Consider the following 18,563-nt stretch of genomic DNA (forward strand, 5'->3'; position numbering starts at 1 on the left):
TTATTGTTACTGAGGATGGAGAACCCTAGAGCAATCCTATTTCGTGAACAAACTGTATTAACCTGTTTCCAAACATGGTGAGTCAGGAACATTTGGTGCCTGGTAAATTCAAATTTCAAGGCTATGTCAAAAGGCACAAAGGGGAACCCTGGAAAAACAGTCACTGCTGTGACAAGCTCCTGACTGGGGAATTGTCTATTTAATCACATGCTTTTTCAACATCTCTGAATCAAACAAGGCAGGACCCAGCGTACAGCTTATATAACTGTGTCATAAACTTCCCCGTTCCTGTCAAACTAGACAGCGTTTATTACAAAACAACCTGCAACTGAGCTGTCTCCGAAGGTCAGAGCAAAGGCCAGGGAAAGGCAAAACGAGATACAAATGCTGCCAAGTCAGACGATGACTCCCCAAACCCCTCTTGTGTCACCCTGTGGACCGCGTCCGCTTATCAGGCAACCCAACGTCAACCACAGCAACACCCTCAGAGACACGAGGCATTTGATATGCTAAATATTTACAGCACCCAGTTACTTGCACCCTTAAAGTCCTTTTTGAAGACAGCAGCTCTGCCAACAGGAAGGGAATCGCTCATTTTAGACGGGAATGAAGCCCTAAGGATGCTGTAGCACACATTTATGCCAACCATACAGCCTCCTGTCCTAACATTATGGCCACTAACAAACACCATCCAAATCACCATCATAATCTTCTAGCACGGCCATAACTTTAGGGTGCTATTCCTTCTCTGCACCATCCTTACAGGAGAACCATTACAATATCCGTGTTCTTCCTTCACTTGCATCTTTTTGCCAACTGCTGCAGGAGGGTGGATGCGGCTTTTATTCATGAGCTGGTGTTTTGGAAATGCTGATACTTTAGCTACTTACAGTTACAAGACTGTGTTACAAGTTACATATTACAAAACGCCTGGCTACAAGCCATCAAACACAGTGGACTTCTAAAAAGGGGGCAAATTATAGGGGGCATATTTCTGCCTTCATTAGAAGCTGCTTCTGACCCACCGCAGGCAGAAGCCGGCAGCGCTTGCTCTTGACAGCACAGAAAGATATTTTAAGATCTTAAATTCTGCCAAAGTTCATTCAGGTGCCAGAAAAGATCTTGTCATAGAATATAAAAATAAACTTTTCACTCCTCTTTCTGTTTGCAAATCAACTCTGACACCTGCTTTGGGATTTACCTTTTCATTGTAACTTGCTTTTATTTATTTTGGTGCAGGAGCCCAGGAGCATTACACAGTAAGAAGTCAGTTATTACTTTCTATTGCAACAGAGACACTAGCTAGAAGCCTGGAAACACATGTATTAAATAATTTGAACCTTAGACAGTTCAGCCAGGCATTTACCTATGCTGTGAATTGTGGTTTTCAGTTTTGCATACTTTGCTACCTTTGCCTTCCACTCCTCCTCCTTCGTGACAGAAGGACAGCCCCTAAATCATATGATTGGACAGACAAGATTGCACACTGCAAAACACTCCTGTTTCCTACTGACCTGGGACAAACACACCAAGACAGAACTCAAAGCCAACCAAGGAAGAACCAAAATGAACCTTCTTCCCTCCTTCTCTATGGAGACATGGGCCCTTCTGCTGGGTTTCGTAGCCCTCCTGGTAGTGTGAGTAAAATATCCTTTATTGGTTCTTTGCTCATGCCTTTTCCTGTTCTTGCTATTTGTTCATTTTCACCCCACTAGGCAGCAAACAGGTAGGTTTGATTTCCAGATTTCCAGCCTCTAAAGAGGCTCTGGGAAGGAGCAGAGGAATCTAAAGACAGTGCAGATGGGTGATCTTGCTCCAATGCTTGGAGTCTTCCTGCACAGTTACTATTTTGCTGCCAAGTATCAAAGCAATAATCAAATAATAATGGTGCCAGGCATTTATCACCGGCAGGGTGCTGGCTTTAGTGACGATTGTGATCCGTTACTTTCCTTGGAAACAGAGTCTAAGGAAGGCTGTGCCTCCCTGACTGAGGTTGCCCCGTGGAGGGGAGCAGAGAGTAGATGATGCTACTGCATGGCCCGCAAAGGTGGAGAGCAGCAGAAAGGCACCAGAAAAAGAGCATTCTTAGGATCAGTTCTCTGTCTTCCTGACTCCTTCCATGGTGCCCAGGTAAGATGCTCCACACATGGGCACCTGGACCAGGAGGAACACTTTGCAGAAGTCAGATTTGCCACACGCCTGCAGGGACAACATCCCGTCCCCACAGCCCACCCTTGCTGGGGGAAGAAACGAAGCCTGGAGCAAGGTCAGCTCTTGGCTCCTGGCTTTTCAGACTGACTCCATCAGGCAGAAGCATATCCTGCTGCTTCAGAGGAGCCATACTAGTGAGAAAATGCTATTGCCTGCTTTGCTGATGCTGTTGGGCACTGCAGTGTAGCCGGGCTGGCTGAAAACCCCCTTCTGCTGGGACACACAGCATCTCCGCTGGCAGCCCCGGCCAACAAGGCTGGGCTGACAAACTTTGTAGTGTTGACGAGCCCTTAGGCAGAGGACAGCATGTTGCTCGCCATAAACCTTAATGATTAATGTGGTGCGCACGAGCACAATCCATTTGTCTGCCCTGGCAAGGCTCCAGCCATGGCAGTTCAAGTAAGCTCTGAAACTCTTAGCCTTGTTTTTCAGACCCTTTGCTGTGATTTGGATCACTCAAAAGCCTGTCTGGGGAAGATTCTTCAAAACAAACCCCTCCATCCTCATTATTGACCCAAACCCTCGTATTTCAATAACTCCGTGGCCATTGAAGGTTGTTGGTTACCAGACTCCCACCTTCTGCAGCCACTTGCAATTTTGCCGTGGCAAAGGGTACAAAGCCCAGACCTTTGTGCTCTGATTTCTGAGCTAAAATAGAAATTTCATTGCCCATTACCACAGGGAGGTTGTTCAGATGCTTCTTGTGCATCTGGGGCTACCCTGTTCTAGTTCACACATGAAGGAAGATCAGACATTTCTGATTCACATCCACGGTAAGAGGATGTAATGATTATTCCCCAGCTTTACCCTGAATGGTCCTTCTGCAGAAAACCATGTCATGTTTTAGTCATAAGAGCATTAGGCTGCGTTTTCTTGGCCATGTTTCAAAGGGATTAAGCCTAGCCTATGTTCCTATAGTGTTTCTGGGCTTTGTAACCAGCCCAGCCTGGCATTTCCTGGTCCTCCCACAGCCCCTAAACATCACACATGAGAATCCACAAATATTTTATACTTGGTACTGAATTAACCTTTTCCAGGAAAGGTTAAACATTGACAAACTGAGCTCTGTGAAACTTTTCTTTACCTACAAACACCCCCAGTCCCTGGTTCTTACCTGCTCTTTTTGAACCAGAAGATGGGGTCTGCTTTTGTGCTCTGGCAGAACATGTGCTGGGAGGACTGATCTCATTGGGGGTCCTCCAGATTTAGAAAAATATTACTAGTTGCAAGGGAACCTCCCCTCCCTTAAGTCTCAGCCTCGACTCTGGCTTTTCAGAACAGCATCCCAAAGGGGGTTTCTGATAACATCCCTCTGCCAAACCTTTGCAGTTTTGCATCCCTTCTGCAACGAACCGCTCACTTGGGAAGCCGGAGCTACTAACTAAAAACAAATATTTTGAGGAGCTCTTTCAACACAGCCAAAGACAAGCTTCAAAGGGCTGCAGCCCAGGCCCTTGTTGAGAAACAGAAGGCCCTGAGGTAGAAGTAATAACTTTACAGCTGCCAAAAAGGGTGCTTCAGAGGAAAGAAATCTGCAAAGCTGTCAATAAAATCTAAAGAGAAAACCATCAAGACAAGACTTCCTGATGCACCACTGAGCTAATGCTGGGCTAAGGGGAGGGAGAACAATAAATGAAATTAAAGTACAGGCTTGACAAAGGCCCTGCTTGGGACATCACTTCTGGCAATGCTTTGATTTCCCTTCAATAAAAACATGTAAGCTTGGTGTTCCTTCTTCTAGCTCCCCTTTCTGCCTCCCCTTTGGTTGGCAATGAGCTCCTCTTTTGAATTTTGCTAAAGGCTTTAAGGTCCTCTATCCACCAGAGCACCTATGCATTTAGGAGACAGCTGCTTTGACATCAAAATGATCTCTGTGTGGCATCACCGAGTCTTGCCATGTGTATTAAGTATTTTTTACAGGTTTATTTTCTTTTGGGCCACCATTTTTTTTTTTCCAGCTCCTCGACCAACCTCCTCTACTGCTTAGAGCCAAAGGGATGTTGCTGCAGTCTCTGGGTTTAGGAGGTCTTGCAGCCCCGATGCCACGGTGACATAACACTTGTCATTTCTGTCCCACAGATATGGAACTTGGCCATTTGGTGTGTTCAAGAAGCTGGGTATTCCAGGGCCGAGACCTCTGCCTTTCTTTGGGACGTGCCTGGAATATCGCAAAGTGAGTGACTCAAACCTTCCAGGCTCCAGAAGTACCTGCTTTTTCTCGTACAGCTGTAGCTAAACTGATACACGGTGATGATAAGTTATCTCCAAATGCCAAGCTCTGCTCCAGAGCACGGGCTGTGCAAAGGCTGGTGCAGGATAAGGGCTCAGGAACTGACCACGGGGCTGTGCTTCCAAATGAGCACTTGTGGGTGACTGATTTACAGCTGCCCCTTGCCAGCAGCCTGGCAAACAGCTCATTCACCAGCACCGTGTACACTTCTGTCCTTCATGATGCTTCTGGAGAGGAGGAGAACTCAGAAGGCAGCTCTGAATATCAGCTCACAGATCTTCCTCCCAATCCACCGCATCCACTGCATCCTCCCCAAGATAACTTTAAAATTGCTTTCCACAGGGTTTCTTGGAGTTTGACAGCGCGTGTTTCCAGAAATATGGGAAAGTCTGGGGGTGAGTATGAACCACTGATCTCTTCTTAAGGCAAAAGCAGAATCCATACAAAGGGGTGGAAAAAATTCATTAGGAAAGCTCCCTTGTCTCTACCTGCACCCCTGACTGTCCCAGCATGACAAGCATAGTAACTATAGGGTACTCGTGGTGGTTTACATGAAAGCCTGATGACTGCAGGGCTGTGCTGCTGTCATGCTATATGGAAATTGCTTTGACCTATATTACAAAAGCTGTTTTAAAGCTGATAACGAAAGGCCCTCAGCAGCTCCTAGCAAAATCAGCAGCAAAACTACTATTTACTTAAGGGAGAATCTGGAACCAGGAGGTCGAGTTCCTCTGGTTTGCCAACGGCAGAGGAATGTGAGTGAACTCCCAATACAGAGAGAAGCAGGAGATTCAAGGTCTGCTGACTTCCTCGTGCTGCTCATCCTCACCTGCTGCTGTGGGAGCTGCGGCAGCTACTGCTGCTCTGCTCTGGACCTCTCCTAGGGCTTTTAATCACTGCCAAAACATCTCGGCCTACAAACTTGCGTATCCTCTATAATGCATCCTTTGATCCCTGTAGAAACTTTTTAAAAAAAAAAATGGAGTCTAGAAAAAAATATCTTTACCTAAGTGCGGAAAGTGCGTAAATCTGCTTAATCTACATCTGTTCCAGGAAAGCATTCAGACCTGCCAGATTAAAAAGACCAAAACAAGGATCGAGTTTCATCTCCAAGGATATTTCAGTGCTGTCAGCCCAAGTCTCCAGACACCCAATTCAACAGCCTGAAAGGGGTCAAACAAGTTTCCTTCTAATACTGTAATGTGTTTAAGTGCCTGGAAAAACACAGAGAGTCAGGGGAGAAAGTGAAGACACTTGCTTCATTTAGTATCCGGTCCTTTGAGGGCCTGAGCCCTACTCATTTCCCAGCAAATTTGGAAGGTGTTTAGCCCCCTTTATCAGTTATAAAACCAGGTGGGAGAAGGCCTGTGAGTCCTTTTACATCTCTAATTTCTACGTCTCCGTACTTAGGCATCTGCAGAACAGCAAGGCTGGTGATGAAGAAATGTTTATTTAACACATTTTTGTTTCACGGGCATCAGCCAAGCCTTGCACTTCAACTCTCTGGGGTTCTTCATCTGTCTCCTCTTTTCCCCCCCTACCAGGATTTACGATGGCAGGCAACCTGTGCTGGCTGTCATGGACCCCCAGATCATTAAAACCGTGCTGGTTAAGGAGTGTTACTCCACCTTTACCAACCGGAGGGTAAGAACATAAGCATCACGATGTACCCCAGAGCCCAAAAAAACCAAGTGCAGGTGACAAGCATGTCTCAGGGTCTCCCCATAGGGCCACTACAGGGATTGCTGTAAATGGCCACTGTATGTCACTGTTCCCCTGCCTTACAGCCTGGGGACTGCAGAATAAGCTGTTTGCCTGCACATCAGGGGGATTCTGCTCTCACACCTACATACACAGGGGTGAATTTGAGTCTGTGGGAGCCTACAGGGATCCTAGCACAGGTGCCACCAGCTGGGATGCAGCACTGGGTGAGGGATAACACCCATAGAGGTGTTGGGCTTGTTGGGTTACTTGCTCTGGATATGGGAATGGCATCTCACAGCTGATTTACTGCAGGAAAGGGGATTATTTATGCATCTGTGTCTTGAGAGGGGCTGTTTGTAAGGCCTGCTGCCAGCGGTAATGCCTCTGAAACAGCCTGGGCAGGGGCTTGTGTGCTGCATTCCCATCCTTGGGAGGGAACTGCTATCTTTTCTGGGGTTAACACTTTGTCTTTTCCCCCCTCTCCAGCCTTTTGATCTAGCAGGGGCGATAAAAGACGCGGTCTCAATAGCTGAAGATGAACAGTGGAAAAGGATTCGTACTGTGCTCTCTCCAACCTTCACCAGTGGGAAACTAAAGGAGGTAAAAAAAACACAGAGGGGCAGGTACAAACTAAATCAGAAAGTCTGTGGATGGTGATTCCAGGCTGAGATTGTCACCGGGGTCTGATTTCTTTAGTCAGAGCCTGGCAACTAAGCTGGTTTGTTTAATTTATGCCTAATTTAATAATGAAAAAGGCTTAAAATAAAAACTTAGCGGAATGATCTTATTTGTAAATATTCATGAAACACCCTGTAGTCTTCGTCTTAAAGGAGTAAAACGCAGTATACTAAGTGACCATCTCTTGTTTGTGTTACAGATGTTCCCTATAATAAAGCACTATGGGGAAGCTTTGGTGAAAAATGTTCAAAAGCGAGGGGAAACAGACAACACTTTCTCTGTAAAGGAGTAAGTAGCAGCTAGGAGCAGCAGGCTAAGCTGCAAACCTTGTTAGCAAGTGCTGCAGTTCATTCGTTCCCCACAACACAGATGACTCGCTGGGTAAACCAGACCTCTGAAATGAGGAATGGGGCTCACTGAAAGCCTGGCTGGAAATTTGAAAGAGAAAATTGAAGTCGGGATATTAGTGAAACTTCCTAAAGGCAGAGACCCACAGAGAAGCCTTCTAAAAGGAATTGGGAGGGGAAAATAAAAAAAGCTCCAGTGCAGATCCAAGACAACCCCAAATCCACCAGGAAAACACATTTTTCCCCACATATATTCAAGATCTCTGTGCACTACCATCTTATACCACAGACTGCTGGGTTTGCTGGCCTCCCAGCCCCACACACGGCAGTATTCTCATCCATCACTTGCCCCCATTGCTGGAGGGAGTGGGGCAGGAGGCCACCCAATGTGGTCCTGGGTGTGTGGTCCTCATCTGCGCCCTCCATATGGGCTCTGGAACAAAACCTCTGTACTTCACCCCCTATTTCAGACCACAGATGCATATAGGGCAGCTGTGCAGCAGCAGTCACACACCAACAAAGCTCTCCCCTACCATAAACCCCATAAGGAGAGGGTTTGGACAGTTTATAGCATTATAGGTACCTGTTCTGGGTTGAACAAGACCATTTTCATGGCATGTTTGAAGCAGAGTGTGTTACCATCCCTCCCCAAGAAGCTGAAATGCTCAAGAGCCTCACGCTGTCCTTGCACTAACCTGCTCATGTAGCTACACGCTGTTTTAAAATCCTCAGAAAAGCTGTCCAATTTCCAAACCCATGCAGGCTTGAAACCAAAGCTCTCTAAAAATCTATCCCTTTCACTATAAGTGCTTTTCAGTTACCATATGTCCAATTTCCTTTTCAAAATCGGGGCAGGAGGTCTTATGAGAATTTATATTTGAATGTCACAGAGGCATTAAGTAAAAAATACATTCACTTGGTCCAAACGTTTAACCACACTCTATCTTTTCCACCTTTTCTCAGCATCTTTGGAAGCTACAGCATGGATGTTGTTACCAGCACGTCATTTGGTGTGAACATCGACTCCATGAACAATCCCAAGGACCCCTTTGTCAGAGAGATGAAGAAGCTGGTCAAGTTTGACTTTTTTGACCCACTCTTCATCGTGACATGTAAATGATTTTTTTTTGGTGTTGTTGAAAACTTCATTCAGGTGTCAGAGTACTATTGAAGTGTGAGTTTAGCAAGCATATCAGAGACTGGTGCATCCTATACATTAACCAATCAACTATTGCTTAGGTGGCTTCACCAGCTGGGATGGAAGTCCTAATGGCTCTTGTTCTTGAAACTCTGGAAGAGAGATGGGTAAAAACTTCCTCCACCTTTGACATCCACAATGCAAGAAACATTTGGATATTGGCTGGGATGTTCATATAAGTGGCTGGAAAAAAAAAAATCATTCTGGGTTTGAAAAGCAAGTTCAGGTGTAAGGCTTGAGGAGAGTGGTGCTATCCGAAATGCATTTACTGGAAGAGAGTGCTAAGTGGGGGCTGTAATTAGATGTAATTTCCTAGCCATGCAATAGCTTAGCAGTGATGGTGATGGACCTTAAATCAAGATCAGATACCTTGCCAAAAAAAAATTTAAAAATGGGTAAAGTTGTGATCTCTGCATGGAGGAGGTTCTGGTGCTGTAGATTTTAAGAATCTATATACAAGCTCCAAATTGAGTCTCTGTAATGCAGGAAATGCTCTGAAGGGGACTTGAAAATGTTTGCATGAGCACAGCACGGCAGGGAATAGCTCAGACTGGAAAAAAGAATTCAGAATTTGTGGTATTTCTTTTGAGCTACATTCCTGTTGCAGTGCTGTGCAATGCACGGAAGTAACCTGTCCTTAGGAAAAGGTGGCGTGTACTTTGCTCATCTCTTAAAGCAATTATTACACCCAGCTCACTTGTGCCCAGCTGACAGGAAATTGGGGGATGGTTGCATAAGACAAACTATCTCAAGATAGAGCAGAAAAATGTAAACCCCGGGCTGTGCCCAGGTAAAGAAATCAAGAGAAGAAATAATTTCTCAGTAGCATCATTACTTCCTCAGTAACATCCATAGCTATCTTACATGAGGTGGAGTTTGTTTACAACATGAGATTTTATTCTCAATTTGTTTTTCAGTTGTATTCCCATTTATAACTCCTTTTTTGGCCAAGATGAATGTAAGCTTCTTCCCCAAAGATGCTGTAGATTTCTTCATGAGATCCATCTCGAAAATTAAGCAGGACCGTGAAAAGGAACCTCACAAGGTAAGTGAGCGTGAATTCACTAGCAATTTTGGCAGAAAATACACTTAAGTGAAATTATAATTGGGCTAGTGATATCAACGGTGAAGCCAAAGTACAATAACACAAGAAAACCCTGAATCAAGTTAAGTATAAACACTTGATTTTAATTCTGTCAGAAAAGCCTCACCTGACCAGTTCTGGCAGAGAAGCAAGTGGGCTTTGTACATCCGGGATCTGAAGCTAAACCCAGAGGAAGGCTTGATAGAACTGCATTAAGCTCAAGTTTGCAGAACTTGTGATAAGTCAACAGAGTAAGAGACTCCCTGAAGAAGATTAGGCAGTGGATAAGTGAGCAGAGTAAGCAATGCAGGAGCAGCAATACCACATTTCAGGCTTGTGCTTTCCCCTCTCGCTTTTCAGTAATTGAAGCTGTTTCCTGGCAAAATTCTCCCTCTTGGAGTTTAGGTCCCTTTCCTGAAATTCATTCAAGACACTGATCTCCCACCCAATGCCTTAATGAAAAGGACAGACAGGTTTCCACATAAAACACAAGTGTTCTGTTTTACAACAAGGAAGTCATGTGGGTTTGGGGATGTTTTCAGTTGAGGAATTGTGCTTAGACTATGAAAACCGCTTATCCGAGCCCTCCCTGAGGGACCTGTCACCAAAAAAACCCTCCTGCTTTTCTTCTCAGGGCAGAGTAGATTTTCTGCAGCTGATGATTGAATCCCAGAACTCAACAATTCATGGGAACGGTGAAAATCACTCCTATAAAGGTAACAACACCCAAATATTCATCATGGGAACAGGGGCTGTGGGAGTGAGGAGAATATGGGTACCTGTTTCCCAGAGAAAGGCTCAGTGGGTCACCACCATCTCCACTGACCAGCTCCAGGCAGCAATCTCTGTCCCTTGTTGCCAGCACTGGTCCTTAAGGGAATCACCCAGGTCCTTTACTGGGGGTAGGACTCCCACATCAACCATCTAGAGCCAGGAAGTCATCCGGCTCCTCTATCAAATGACTTCCAGACAGATCACAGAGTAGCTATAAATGTGTTACTAGAACATAACCACAACAAACCTGCCTCAACTCCATCCATTGCTACCTCTTCCCTGCTGAGACCTTCCGGTTTGCTCATCTCCCCGTGTCCTCTCTCCCCCACAGGCCTGACCGACACCGAGATCCTGTCACAAGCATTCATCTTTATATTTGCTGGGTACGAGACCACCAGCAACACACTCTCCTACCTGGCCTATGAACTGGCCACACATCCCGACGTGCAGCAAAAACTGCTGGAGGAAATCGACACCGCTTTACCCAACAAGGTAAGGGGACACCAAGTGATGGTGAAGACCCTCTGACCCTGCTGTTTTCCTCATTCAGTCAAGACAACGAGAAGTCTTTAGCTCCTAAACAACCTCCTCCTGGGATCTTCCAAGAGTTCCAAGAGACACACACTGAGATGATCCATTCAACCTTGTAGCAATTTTCTTTTGGCAGCCAAAACCTCACAGGCCACCCCACTGCACAAACCCATTTGCCATACTCTGCATCCACGCACAAGTGGACATGGATTTCCAGGCATTTCCATCACTCAGGGGTGGAAAATGAAACCAATTGCTCAATTCCTACCTTGCATTTTGTTCTTCAGTGAGTCTGAGACATGGTTGGGGCAGCAAGGGCTGGGCACGCTCTGGTCTCAGCAGTCATTGTGGGACAACCCAATCAATCCTCACGCCAACATACCTGGTCACCTTTCTCCTGTTGTCCTACAGGCTCCTCTCACATACGAGGCCATGATGCAGTTGGAGTATCTTGACATGACACTGAATGAAATCCTTCGGCTCTACCCCCTTGGAGGACGGCTTGAGCGAGCCTGCAAGAGAGACGTGGAAATAAATGGAGTCACCATCCCCAAAGGAACCATCGTTATGATCCCACCCTACACCCTGCACCGCGACCCCGAGTACTGGCCAAACCCAGAGGAGTTCAGACCAGAAAGGTATAAAAAAAAAAACTTAATGAAAGGAAAGAAACATCATGCTGCTTTTTCCTCACATAGTAATTAAGTATTAATCTCTGATTAGCTCCCTAATGGTCTTCTTCCTATCTTTTTACAAACAATACCAATGAGAAATTGCAGGCTCATGGGAATGTCATTTTAAGAAGAAAATGAGCTTTGCACTTAAAGCAGGGTTTCAAACACCATAATCCTATTGGGAGAATAACACTGATACCCCACAACATCTCGTACACAGTTTTTAGGCTCGCTGACAGCGTGGGCAGTTGGTGAGGTTTTGGAACTGCCAGCCACCTTTTTTGTATAATCTTCCTTGCTGAACCCATTCCCTTCACACAGGCTTTGCTACAAAATACACCAGAGTTGACCCTTCTAGAGTTGCCTTCCCTCTTTGCTTTCCAGCAAATGATAACTTTTCCCTAGTTGGTTTTATTTTATTTTTTAAAAATATAATTGGTATCTACCTCTCATTCTCAGCAATACTGAAGCCATAGCTGCTCCTAAAAAAGATATCTCCTGGTTTCTCTCTCACTAAATACAACAGATAGGAAATAGCAGCCATTTATTTTGGGAGAGCATGTAGGTTTTCACATTGCTCCCAACTTCTACTAGTCTGGATGGGCAGAATTAAACTCAAAATCCTGTCGGGCTCTGACACATCACTCAATTGCTGGGGTACACTGAGATACCTGAGCAAAAGAACCAACAATTCTGTAGGGCACCAGCAAGAGGTCTCTGGAGCAGTAATACAGATATGTAGCTTTTTGGGGTTTTGCTGCCTTCATTTCTTTTCCCCACCCATGTTGTTATCCAGGTTCAGCAAGGAAAACAAAGAGTCCATAGACCCCTACACGTACCTGCCCTTCGGGGCTGGTCCCAGGAACTGCATTGGGATGCGGTTCGCTCTCCTGACTCTGAAAGTTGCCGTCGTCGCCCTGTTGCAGCATTTCACCTTCCAGACCTGCAAAGAAACTCAGGTGAGGAGCACATCACGATTTGAAACTCGCACACGAGGAGCTGGGTGCCTGGTTTCACACCTGGGGGTGCCAACACCAGACTTTGTGCTTTCACAGGAGATGCGCTTTCAGACACTACACACCAAATTGTGTCCAAACCATGGCCAAGTTTCTTTCCTTTAATCTCTACTAATTTGTCTATCGCCAAGTACGTGTTTTTCTCTTGTTGCAGATCCCTCTCAAGCTGAAATCACAGGGACTCTTAACACCAGAGAAACCGATTATGCTGAAGCTGGTTCCCCGGACCAACACCGCACGTGCAGAGGCGTAAAACCCAGCCGTGTCTGCAACAATTCCCCGGTGTCTAACGAGCACCGTGCTAACAAAGGGATCACACTTCGCAGGAAATCTCTCCTACACACACAGAAGAGCAGCTCTAGTTAATTCTGGAAGCAATTACTAAATATTTACTAATAAACATAGCTGTCAGAAACGTAATGTGGATCACTGGGCAGTGACAATATACAGTCCCCTTAATTTTGAGGGCAGAAAAGAAGAAATAAATCCAAATGAGAAAGCTGATCATCCAATCGCTTCTAAGGGGACTTCTCCATCTGGAGAGAAGGAATTACTGTCGCATCCAAAAGAAACAAGGTGTGATGGAAATTCAAATTGCCAGACCTTGCTGGGCAGGGACTGGTGACGTTCTTCTCAGTGTATTGATGCTTGAAATTTCATGTGTTATAATTGAGCTGACTGGTGTGAGACTATATCCTAGCTACGAAACCTCTCTTGTGCCATGTGTTAATTAAACTAAAGTGTGTACAAATACTGTCATTAAAAATGTTTGAGAGCTGCTCTGTGTTGTGTATAGCGGCTGATCACTTCCTATTTAAAAACTGTATTCAGCCTCAACCCTTGAAATTATCCCTGTACATTGCTTTCCACTTAATTTAATGAATCTGATCCTTCATTTAATGCGATCAAACCCTCCCATTTGTACAGTATTTTACAAACACTATAACTCCCACCTCTTAGTTTGATTAAGAGGTTGCCTTCAGTTCAGCCCTGGCCAACCCTCTTGTGCTCTGGCGCGACAGAGGAGGGATTGCAGAGAGCAAATCTCTCAGATGGTGGTGACAGCACTGCAGGTGGGCCACTGCTCCTGGAGAACTTGTCTGGACATGGCTTGTAGCTGAGCGTCATGTCCCAGAGCCAGGGATGGGGTAAACACATTGCCCATGGTGGGACATTAACCTGCAAGCTGCTTTGCTCTTGACCTGCTCCAGAGTGGTCTGCAGCTTGGGCTCTAAGGGCTGGTCCTGCCATCTGCGTGATGCTTTGACCAAAGGACTTAAGCCATCCCTGACCGTATAAACAAGGAATATCAAAAAGCAGGTGAGGGGTTCTCCTGGATCTGAATTCCACATGCCAGTTAACCCCAGTAACTGTGCTGGTCCTGACACCTGCAAACCAAGAAGGATGCTAATAAAATGGGAAAGATTTTTAGAAGAGCTGCCAACTAGATCAAGTCACCCCTTAACTTTCTCCTGGCATCCTTCACTTCAGGGGTTTTCCTAATCATGATCTATAATTTCCTCCTGTGGCCACATGCTTTCCTCTTTAGACAAAACTGCAACATGAACCACAAAGTACAATCCAACGTAGTATAAGTTTATTCAAGAATTCTTGTCTGTTCTTTAACAACAATGGTAATTAAGGTGTTTGGGAGTGCTCAGCCAATGGTGCAGTGGATTCCTGATCCCAGGAAATCCTCAAATCAAAGCTGTCCATTTTTCAGGAAGATACAACAATGTTCACCAGGCTTTAATTCAAGAGTTAGCAGCTTGCACTGTCCCAAAAGGCAAATAAAACAATTATAGTGCTCCCTTCTGGTTCATCATCTGTGAAAAATTGTTTGGGTTTTGTTATGTACACAGAAAGGCACAGATAGAAGTGCTGCCAGTAGGGCCCTTCCTCTGTTGAAACTGTTGCCCATCTCTTAACAGGGGTTAAAAACCTTCAGTGGAAGAGTTGGATCTCTCTTACTGTTGCAGTGTTGCAGCAGCCAGCTCTGATGGACAGACTAGTGAAAAAAAAAAAAGCATTTTCGCCCATAGAAAAATAGTGCTAGGCAAAACTGACCTCCAATTCAAGGAAGGGGAAACCAGCAACTCACTAGCCAAACAGCTGCTTTGACTTAAAGTCATTTTGGTACCTCATGAACAGAATCAAGCACCTCTGTGTGATGCTCAGAAGCAGAAAGGGTTAATCCAGCCCCAAGACCGGCAGTCCCTGCCCAGCACATGGCATCTCCGGGAATGAAATCATTAGTGTAACTGTACAGATCATTCTTCCAAATGTGAAAAATGTGACTAATTCTACAGCTTCAGCCAATTATGACCTGCCAGGACTATCATAACAGCCCATAAATAATGTGTAACAAAATCATGGTAATGAGTCTTCTAGAAGAAAATTAGATCCTCTGTGTTTTAAATCCATAAAATTACTTTGCTTATAAGGGCTGCCTCCGTCATTCCCAGCTCTTCCCATTGCTTTGCTGGCCATCCCTTGGAAATGGATGTGACTTGGCCAGGACTCTGCTGGTCCCAGTCGTTGTACATGCATCAGGTTTATTTTCACTGGTTTGGCTGTTTCCTGTTTAGCCCAGACATATCACTGTTTAACTCTACTTTTGAATGTTTTCACTGATAAAACCTATTTACTTTATCTAGACCTTGCTGATTCCTTTAACTGTTTCAACACATTTTTTGGCAGGTCTGGGACATCTCATTGTCCCAATATAGCTGGGTCTTTGTCGAAGGAAGGAGCTTCCAAACACAGTACAAAGTAGAAATTAATTTGGGGGAGAATTCTGTTTCACTTCCTCCACTAAACCCTCCCAAACCGTAAGAAGGAAAAATAGAAGGATGAAAAAAATAATAAATCAATGTTACATCAACATTATAAAAGATATGCTTTTCTCAAAGATATTTCAACCGTGTCTCATCAGAAATGTTCCTATCACAGTGCTAACCTTCATCACTGTGCGAGCGTGACAGACTCACCCCCTGGTGAAACACCAGCATCAGCCCATCACTCAGGAAGGCTTCTGTGAGTATGCAGAAATATATTCTCCTTAATACGGAAAGGCTTGTCGGGAACTTCTCAAAAGAGACATATAACCCATGATATGAGAACTGTTATTGTATCAGTCCCGACAAAAGACAGAAGCGGTTCTAAGTGGGGAGATTTGTTTTCTGCTTCTCAGTTAACTCTAACAGACTAACCATCAGTGTTACAGTAACGTGCCTAAATGATGTAATACTTCCAGTTGATTGCAATGATCAAATGGATTTTATCAAAGACAGGTTTGCTGCTTACAGCAGAGGAATATTTCATGTGCTTCACCAAGTCAGTTATTAGGTGTTTCAATACCAGGCTGAGCCCTGACAGATAGAAGAATGGCCTGACTATTACCAAACTAAGTGTCCCTAAAGTATTGAAGTCTTTTGAATCGCACCTCGCCTTTAAAGTGAAAAATGAAACATTTTCAAGCATATTTCACATGAAAGGAGGACTAGGCAGCGTTGCTCCTTCTGCTTTACCCTCTACTGAGGCACAGTGTCTCTATTGACACTCTGGCATCAGATGCCCACCAGTTAGAAGGTGCAGAAACAAAAAAGCCAGCATACAGAATTTGTTTACTTCTCAGTCCCTCCTTCCTCTCTCCATCTCCCTATTAGAAGTAACAAGCCGGCATGGGGAATTACCAGAGTGTGACAGATAGCTTGGAAACTGGGAAACCTGTAGCTGAATTTATGCACTGACATCACCTTTATCTGCTGTAATGGGGAGAATTAGGCATATTGAATCGCTCACCATACAGATATGGAATTTTGAAAACCCTTACTATTGCACAAATGTTGACAGGGTATTTTATTTACTGCATCATTAAAGGTTAAAGAGACTCATTCTCCAGAGGATTCATTTTTTCAATGCTTAATATCAATTAAAGCTAATTTCAGCTCTACCCTAATGATTAACATAAAATATGGAAAAAGCTCTAACTGAGCATTTCTGTTCATTACTCCAATTCTCTTGCATTGCGAGGGCACTTTAAAGGTACTGATGCAGCTTTATATCACCCATGACACAGTTAATTTTCCCCTCAGAGCTGCTTTTTTTTTGTTAGTGAACCCTTGAAAATGTTGCAAAGAAGCACAAAATACCTCTGATGATACAGATCAAAGTTTTTATTTAACCAGTTCATAGTTGACAATTGGTGATATTCTCTATGGGCTTTCCTACATGGCTGGGTACAATGTCTAGGTACAAATTTATTTTATTACACTGTCTACAGCTTCCATATCATATATATATATAATGTATAAGCATACTTTGATATATCTGTGCAGCCAGAAGTTTGCAAACGGAGTGGGGAGGACAATGTAACTGTTCAAGGGAAAATGAAAAACCTTGCCTGCCACTTATGAACTGAAGCCCGTCCAGTCCAGCTGGATGCATTTACCCATCTTTGCTTGGCAAAATACTGGTTCCATCTACACACCACAGAGTGTCCAGAAAAAATAAGTCATAGTCCATCCCCTGGGTTAGATCAGGGGTCTGTGCAGCCCAGCTGAGAAGACACAGAAGCCACCCCAGTTCCTCCATCCCAGGGCTTGCCAGCTGGTTTTGCTCTGGAATCACAGGTAATAGGACTGGAAAATTCTTTTGGAAACCAGACCACACAGCCCAACGGTCAGCGTGGTGAGCAGGGTCTTGCACTAGCTTGCCCCAAGCTCATCTAACCTTTTCAGAACTTGTCTACTTGTGTCCTAATTTTAGGGTATTTATTGTTAACAAACACTAATCTGGGATTGATCTGTATCCAAAGGTCACGGCAAAAGCCAGAGGGAAGGTGAGGAGCAATAGAGATGCTACTAAGAAGGTCAGCTGCTGCCACTCAGGCTGCTCTCCGGTGGTAACCACACATCAATCAGCCCACCAGTAGCCCTAGCAACATCCATGGGAGCGAGGAGATGCCTGATGCTCCCAGTAATTCTAGCAGACTCCAGTAGAAATCAGCAGGATGTAAAAGTGAGGGACAGGCATTTGCAAGTTCCCCTTGAAACGAAGGGGGATGCATGAAAGGAAGCATTTCCCATGCTGGCTGTTGTGCTCTTATGTCCTCTCACATGTAGCTCTGGCCCACAACTCTATACTAAGCTATGTGCATCTTCTCAGACAGGTCACCGAACCCATCACTCTTGTTTTTCCTCATCCTTTCAAGACTGCAGGTGGTTTTCTGCTTCCCCCTCCTAAATCTTCATGTTTAGCTCCCAGTGACTGGGGTACGTTTGGCTGGGAGTAAGCAAAGCAGCTCTCTTAAGTGGAAGAGCTACCTAATAAAGTTTTAATGGAAGGTATTATTTCTGTTCTTTACATTACATTAAAAGCCAGTCAGGAAATGAAAGCCCAGGAGGGTTAGGCGTGTTGGAAACTCAGCAAGATAGTCTTTTCTTCAGGGAATTCACAGTCTAAATGTTGCCCTGAGAAACAGAACGTGCAGCAAACACAGACAGCTTGTGCTATTACAGACTTAGCAAGCGTGTGTAGATACAGATACACACACATATGTGTGTGCATATATACACAAAGGGCAGAAAGTATCCGTTTTTGTCTTCAGAGAGATTCTCCAAATCCTCCAGATCGGGTCTAATTCCACCTGGGGAGTGTCTAGGATGAAGAGCCCAGTGCACTGACCATGCCATAGTGCATTTACCTCCTCTGCACCACCAAGGTATACACCTGCTCTTTACCAGCAAGATTTAAATACCAAACCCATTGCTGTCTTAGAGGCTTTTGTGTGATTTAAATAGAATTGGTCAGTTTGGGCTTTTCACTAAACCTCAACCTTGATAGAAGAAACTTTACCACCTCTCCTGAGCTGTTATTTTTTTTGCTGTGCAAAACCCTCTGTGCAACACCAGCACAAACAGATACCAAAATCTGTTTTCTGGAAGAATAGCAAAACCAAGCAGTTCCCAGCCTCCCCACAGAGCAGCAGAGACATTCAAGCACATACCTGGAAAGATTACTAAAATGGATCAAAAAAGTATTATACATTTTTGAAACATTGACCTTTGAGCTTATGAAGTCTACCTTTCAAGTTTTGGTTGGCCGAGGGGGAC

At 44.7% G+C, this 18,563-nt stretch overlaps 1 protein-coding gene across 1 annotated transcript; it reads left to right on the forward strand.

The window, feature by feature from the left end:
• Positions 1 to 1,482: 1,482 nt before the first annotated feature.
• Positions 1,483 to 13,227, forward strand: LOC106890407 (cytochrome P450 3A9-like). Its single transcript, XM_014946203.1, has 13 exons — positions 1,483 to 1,637; positions 4,291 to 4,384; positions 4,784 to 4,836; positions 5,986 to 6,085; positions 6,632 to 6,745; positions 7,023 to 7,111; positions 8,134 to 8,282; positions 9,286 to 9,413; positions 10,087 to 10,168; positions 10,558 to 10,718; positions 11,169 to 11,395; positions 12,228 to 12,390; positions 12,602 to 13,227. The coding sequence occupies exons 1-13, from the start codon at positions 1,567 to 1,569 to the stop codon at positions 12,698 to 12,700; spliced, it is 1,530 nt and encodes a 509-aa protein (XP_014801689.1). The 5' UTR covers positions 1,483 to 1,566; the 3' UTR covers positions 12,701 to 13,227.
• The last annotated feature ends 5,336 nt before the right edge of the window (positions 13,228 to 18,563 follow it).

This window comes from Calidris pugnax, unplaced genomic scaffold (assembly GCF_001431845.1).
Source record: "Calidris pugnax isolate Ruff unplaced genomic scaffold, ASM143184v1 scaffold123, whole genome shotgun sequence".
Taxonomy (NCBI): Eukaryota; Metazoa; Chordata; class Aves; order Charadriiformes; family Scolopacidae; genus Calidris; species Calidris pugnax.